The sequence below is a fragment of the Rattus norvegicus genome, chromosome 1 (genome assembly GCF_021556685.1).
Source record: "Rattus norvegicus strain SHRSP/BbbUtx chromosome 1, alternate assembly SHRSP_T2T, whole genome shotgun sequence".
Classification (NCBI taxonomy): Eukaryota; Metazoa; Chordata; class Mammalia; order Rodentia; family Muridae; genus Rattus; species Rattus norvegicus.
The window spans coordinates 62,511,153-62,518,213 of record NC_141534.1 but is presented as its reverse complement, the minus strand read 5'-3'; the positions used below and the strand labels follow the sequence as shown (position 1 = coordinate 62,518,213).

At 46.0% G+C, this 7,061-nt stretch overlaps 1 protein-coding gene across 1 annotated transcript; it reads left to right on the top strand.

Moving 5' to 3' along the window:
- The first annotated feature begins 1,179 nt into the window (after window positions 1-1,179).
- Window positions 1,180-6,712, top strand: LOC148007094 (sperm motility kinase Y-like). The gene is made up of 3 exons (XM_087602536.1): window positions 1,180-2,080; window positions 2,343-2,584; window positions 6,542-6,712. The coding sequence occupies exons 1-3, from the start codon at window positions 1,180-1,182 to the stop codon at window positions 6,710-6,712; spliced, it is 1,314 nt and encodes a 437-aa protein (XP_087458662.1).
- Window positions 6,713-7,061: the final 349 nt, after the last annotated feature.

Below are 7,061 nucleotides of genomic sequence, written 5' to 3'. Positions count from 1 at the left end.
TGTGTACACACGTTCCCATCCCCTTTTGCCCCTTCTTGTATCTATATTACCTTCACCTCAGTGCAAGCGAGTGTAGAGGCCAGAAGTCAGCCCGGGCTCCTGTTCCTAAGGTAGGTCATCAACCTCATTTTCAAGACAGGCTCTCTCACTGGCCTGGAGCTGCCCAAGTACCTGTGTTGGCTGACCAGTGGCTCCCAGGATTTTGATATGCCAACCCCATAATATCAGATTAAAGGCCTACGTAGACGGCTGCCTGCTCATTTATGGTTTGATTTTTTTTTCTGTGTTTAAGAGATAGAATTAGGCCATATATTCTCAAGACCACTGGCTATTTCCTTATTGTGGTTTTGATTTTTCTTTCTTTCTATCTTTCTTCATTATGGATTGCTGGTTTCATTTTTTGGTGGTGGTTTTTATGTTCTCACATGCTATATTACTGCTTTGATTATATACATTTGTGCAATCGGATGATTCACTCTATCTCCATTTTCAATGTCCTGCGGTTTCATCCTTTTACATTATTCCTGTTTCTCTATTTATTGAGTACAAGCAATCATTGGCTTAGTCTTGATACAAATTTGCCCTTTGTGACATTTTGACTCTTCAGCCTTTGTTTAAGGTTTACTGTTCACTGATATTTAACTGCCTTATTCCTTGTGGTTGGTTAATTTTAATTTTCAGTATTTTGCTCTGGAGAGTTGTGGAGTTTTGTGGATCACTAGGTCCTGAAATTCAATGGAGTTTCCCTTAAGTGTTGGCTTTTTACATTTCTTTGTTTTGTCTTATACTAATTGTTTCTCCTCCCGTTTCTTTCATCTGACCTTTTTCTTCAAACTACATCCATTCACAGTATTGATCAGCTTTGGCTGCCCAATCCTATTGTAGTGTGACGATTTTTATTTTCATCATTGCATTTAGTATGTGTGTGCTCTTGGCTTTCTCTTTTGGGGTTGGTTATTTGGGTGGCTTTTACTTATGATTCTTCATATTTTCCCCCTTTTCATAATTTTATTCTATTTTTCTAGTCTAGTCTTTTCTTTGTTTTTATTTTTTTTCTTTTTGTTTCGTTTGTTTCTTTTAGGTTCCACATGTGTAATTTTAGTTCCTGAATTGCTCCATCTTTTTCATTATTTGATTCCATTTTTTTTGTTATTTTTAGGTAGCATTAGTATTGATAAAATGCCTACAGAGATTGAGAAGGAGTTACCCCCTCCTAGGCCCGATCCCAGTATCTCTCAGGAGGGAACCTTTCATTTCCAATATAAAGTACTGAAGACTATTGGAAAAGGAAGCCATGCCAAGGTCCTCCTGGCCCACCACCAGCTCACAGGAACCCCAGTGGCGGTCAAAGTTCTCCGAAAGAACAAGCAGTGGTTCCAGCCAGCCATGACAGAAGCAAACATAATGAGAAAGATCAACCACCCCAACATTGTTTCTCTCTTACAAGTCATTGAAAACAAAACTAGAATATACCTCATAATGGAGCTGGTGGAAGGCCAACAACTCTACCAGTACATCAGAGAGTCAGGGCACATAGAGGAGGATGAGGCCCAGCAAATATTTGAACAGATATTGTCAGCAGTGAGCTACTGCCATGGAAAGGGGATTGTTCACCGAGACCTGAAAGTGGACAATATAATGATCAATAAAAACAAAAAGGTCAAAGTCATCGACTTTCAGCTTAGCACCGAAACACAACCTGGACATATGCTAAACCAGCACTGCGGTGCGTACTCTTTTGGTTCCCCGGAACTCTTCCTTGGACTTCTGTATGACGGGATGAAGAATGACATGTGGACAATAGGAGTGGTCTTGTATTATATGGTAGTGGGAAAGCTTCCATTTGATTCAGTGATCATCCAAGAATTACAAATACAAGTTGTTGCAGGGGTGTATCCTACCCCCTGTGGGGTTTCAGAAGAACTGGAGAACCTCCTTACTCAATTACTAACAGTAAATCCAATGTATAGACCAACAGCCAGTGAGGTGGTGAAACATGCCTGGTTCAAAGAACACGGGAAGGGGTTCACAGGTCGTTGTGAAGAACTGCTTCCCCTCAGGCCAGACCCTGAAATTTTCGGTGCGATGAAATGCATGGGATTTCAAGCCTCTGTAATAAAATACTCCCTAATAAAAAGAAAATATAATGAGGATATTGCAACTTATTACTTCCTACAACAGCAGGCCCTCCCGGGGTATGGCTGCACAGCCCAGGCACAGCAAGTGCGTCCCATTGCAGCCCCATTTCCTAGCCTTGATCCTGCAGGTGCTTTTAGATTACAAAGAAAGAGGAGTGGAAGCCTGCCAGTCCTTGGCACCTTGCAGGTGTCATTCTCCCACAGTCAAGTATATCAGTATGGCCAGAAGGCTCATCCAAAAGGAGGAAGAAGGTCAACTGTGCCTGGTCCTCTCAGGGCACTACCACTATCACAAATGTGCCATGAGTGTCCCATGCATTCAAACAACAAGCATCTTCAGTGAGAAGAGTAGCAACAAGGAAATAAAAGAAGATAATCTACTCTCCCACAGAGCCCCATTAGAGGATAAGCCCATCTCCAGCAGGGTCCGGTACAGAGGTTTTAAGGTGTGGACCATGAATATAACAAATGCCCTGATTAATCTTTGTTGCTGCTTGCCAAGGAGAAAGAAATCTCGCCTGGGGCAGAACAGCATCTCACCCCAGAAATGAGCCACAGGGAGAGTCCAGAGAACAAGCAGCAGGCATAGCCCAGGTATCTTTGTGCTTTGTCCTTTCCAGTTTGCTCTATGCTCCTCCTTCCTCTGTCTCTGGTTTCCATTTTCCCCACAATTCTTACCTTGTATCTTCTCTAAGTTCTTTATGAGGTTTCCCCAACACCAAGCCTCCTGCCTCTTCTTGATTTCTCCTCTTCCCAGCAGGGACCCAATATGAATGATGAGTTCCCCACTCTACAGAGTTGTCTTGTTGACCCATCCCTTCAGATGGACTCCAGCTCCCCCTTACGCCAATAGCTCCCACAGGGTGAGGACTAGAGGTTCATGGGATCTTGGACTCTTCCATGGGCTACTGGTCCTAGCACATGTGGTCATCAATTCCAAGTGCTGCAGAACAGAGTCTTATCTTTTCAAATGTGACATCCCATTCCATTAAGCATTAAAATTAATAACAAGGTTTGTCATTGAATAAGTATCAACAACCTAGTTTGTGGGTTATTGTTGATGGTCAGAATCCTGGATGCATGCATAGTTTTTTGCATACTGATTTTTTTTGTTCCTAAGGCCTACTGATTGGTAACATTTCTAAATGATTTCTTTCAAAAATCTTAACTGAGAAGTAGAAGAGAAGAAGTAATAAAATAATAAAGCAATCAAAGCTGCAAATGGTAATCTAAGTATTCTACCTCATATTTTTTTTGCTTAGAATAAATTCTTTTTTTCTTTCACAGTGCCATCTTGAAATTCTGTCATATCCTGTGTGTAAACAGGTGGTGATTTCAGACACATGGCCAATGAAAAGACACCAGAAGAAGCTACAGCACCAAAAGGAGTAACAGCAATAGCACCAGCAGCATTAGCAGTAGCAGAAGGAGGAAGAGGAGGAAGAGGAGGAGGAGGAGGAGTAGGCAGAGCAGGAGGAGGAGGCAGAGCAGGAGGAGGAGGAGAAAAATCTGGAGGAGAAGGAATAGGAGAAGTGGAATAGGAGGAGAAGAAGGAGGAGGAGAAGGAGGAGGAGGGGTAGGAGGAGGAGGAAGAGGAGGAGGACTTTGCTTCCCTGTCCTGGGATAATTGCTGAATGACTTCTTTTGGAGACAGATACTATGCTGAGCAATGTTTATGAAACAAATTATCAGAATATTAACCATTCATAGAAGACATGTCAATATTCCTGAAGAGGATCACCCCTGGAAGACAGAGTTAGATGGCAGTGCAAGCTGTGCGGAAAGTCCTTAATGAGGACGACTTTCTCAAAGCTGATGATGTAATAGTTCTGAAGGAGCATTTTGTGGGAGTCAGGGTCCCATCTACCTCTGTCTGGGCACACAGAGCTCCTGGCCTTGCATCCTGCCTGAGAGGTGACCTGGATTATTGGCTTCCCTGGTCCACACAGGGTCCTGGATTGCTTGGTTGCCCCTCATTCCTGGTCTACCCTGTGCCCCATGGTGTTTGCAGCTTCTATGGGCTGAATTTAATCAGTGATTCACTGGAGCTGGATCTGAACCCAAACCACAGGGAAGCCCTGGGCACTGAGGACAATAAGAGCAACAGACAACATCTCCTCCACTGCTTCTCTCTCTGCTCCACAAGGCAAGGCAGCTCTCACACAGGAGGCATCCAACCTAACTCCAAGCAGGGAGAGTGTGAGATGTCTGTGGATGAGCCCACATTACAGTACGATTCTGTGGGAAGACATCTGGTAGCTTCTGGTGCAGCTGCAGCAGTCAGGACACATGGAACTACAGTGGAGGTGAGCTATAGGACCAGGTAGCAAAGAGTCTGATCTGGCCAATGCTGATCTGAATCCCTGGGTGCTCAGGGCTACAATGAATGCCAGTCATGGGCATGCAATGTGTCACTAACACTGTGTGTGACCACATTCTGAAAGTCTTGTCCAGAAAAAAACAAGTGGTCTTGAGCACTGAATTTCAGTCCCGACTCATGGGGTACAGGATAGCAGATTGATCTGAGTATGAAATCGCATGAATATGCCCTCTGGCTGCTCCCTGGGCTCAGGATAGATGGGCCCTGAGAAGGCACCATTCATGGGTCTGCAGGAGTAGGGGAGAGCTTGGCATTCATGAGGCACTCCTAACCCTTACTTGAGCCACTCTGGGGAGGAGATGGCATCATTTGTGAGATGGGCTTATGTGGGACACTATGCTTCGATGTATGGCACAGACAGCTCCTGTCCTTGCTGACAGTTCAGACCCACAGCTGGCCTCATCTCAGACAGTCCCATGAGGAGTGGTGTTTGGTTCCTGCTTCACAGTTAGGGCAGGAAAACACCTAGGATACGATGGGCCACTGCAGTGAGTACGGGCCACGTGCCTGTCTTGTCCTTGCTTACTTGTTTTTTCCTCTTCCTCCTCCTCCTCCCCCTCCTTTTCTCCTCCTCTTCTTCTTCCTCCTTCTCCTTCTCCTCCTCCTCCTCCTCCTTCTCCTCCTCTTCCTCCACCTAATTTCGGGAACCACCCAGAGACCTTCACAGGAGTGTAGTTCATGCTAATCAGAATGCAGGGCTGGAGATCAAATTCTGGGTAAGGTCTCCATCCAGCCCTGGTTGCTCCCCCACACACCCTGCCTACCTGAGATTTCCAAATTGTGTTCTCAGGGTCGTGGAGAATCCTCTACAGTTAGCCCTGCCGGTACAGCCAGTTTCTTGGGAACACTGGGTTTAGCAGGAGTCCTCTCCATCAGGCTCAGAACCTTAGAGTGAGTGAGAGGGCTTGCTGAGTGGCACACTAGGACCAGAAAGGTGTAGAGCCCTCCAGTGGTAGTCATGAAGTACTGCAGGAGTTTATTTCCTGATTTCTTCACCTCTACCTTGTTCTAAAGCCTTTTCAGGGACACCTAGGGACCTAAGAAACTTGACTTTGGACCCCCATAGCGCAACAGAGAGACTAAAGCAGCAGCCCTGTGAAACTTCTGCAGAGGACAGTGTGGGCTCTGTGTTGTAGAGTGGCTGTGGAGTGGCATGAAGGCTGACTGACCAGCCAGTCACAGAGAGCTAGGGACAGTTAGATTCTTGGAGGAGGGAGCATGAGCGGCAGACACAGCAGAGTTGAGGCCTTCAGAGGAGCCAGCTCATTTAATAGAGAAGCATATGCCCTCCCAAAAGCCTGACAGCTTAAGACACTACACTGAAGACCTGACCCAGTAACATGCCTCATTTACACATCACCTACCTGTGCCTTGTGTAGGGTCCTCAGGTTAGATCCTAAAGTCCATCATGGCTGAAAGGCAGAAGTTTGCACATCACTGCAATGTGGAGGCTACTCTCAGCTGATGGGACCCACGCAGTCTGTGGACAAGTTTGCTTAAGTGAAAGTTGGCCGTCCTTGAACTCTCGGGTCTTCCAGGGTAGTGTGTGTTGACCATATGCAGTCATTCCTAAAGATATAAGTGCCAAAATTCAACAATAGGGAGAGAATCCTATACTGGATGGAATCACTCGGTTCAGTGTGGACACAAAGATATCCTATGCCATGGCATGGAGGCTCCCAAGAACTTCTAGGATGAATGTGAGGCACACAAGAGCCCACAGTGCAGCCTGGGAGAACATTAAAGTATCTGGAATTATCAGGGACCCTAAGGTATGTTGGGCAGGATATGGAGCTGATGCATGCTGGGATGCTTGGAGGAGACAGCCTGAGGTAAAATAGAGGGCAGTGTGTCATGAAAGCTAAGACAGAGCAACCAACAGGATGGCTTATCTGGCCCATGACAGATCGACTCTGCCAGAATTAGATGGTCTATGTAGACGTTCAGTCCTGGGATTGTAGGAGCATAGAAAGTGCCAAAAGTCAGGGTGCAGACTACCTCCATGTTTTCTATCTCCCTGTAGGTTGAAGAGGCAGAGAACAACCGCAGAGGTGCCCAGTATGTCCTCAGCCTGGACAACAAGTGTCTACTCAATCATACAGACAGCTCACGTCTCTCTCACCCAGCGAAACCTGAGACTGCACACTGGTGGACCAGCTGGTTCCTCAAGAGGTTAGCTCTCTCAATGGCATGAAGTTCAGGTGCTACCTCTTCCTATACTGGCCTGGTGAAGACAGAACCCTGGAGGACATTGTGGTCTGGGCAAGAGATATCCAGCAGCCCTTTCTGTGCCAGCCAGCCTTGAAGGTTGCTTGAGATCATTCCAGCATGACCAGTCTCCAGCCTTTTCCAAGCAAGTCAGTTGTTGGCCCTTACCACTTCTGCCCACCACATCAGTCGCCTTTCCCTGCCCACTTGTAGGAGATGGGACTAGCTCTGACTTAATCATAGGGCTTTGGATGGGCTCTATTTTTCCTGTTTCTGGTTGTAAGCTACTAGGATTCTCAGGAGCATAAGTGTATGAGAGAAACAAGTGTCTTGTT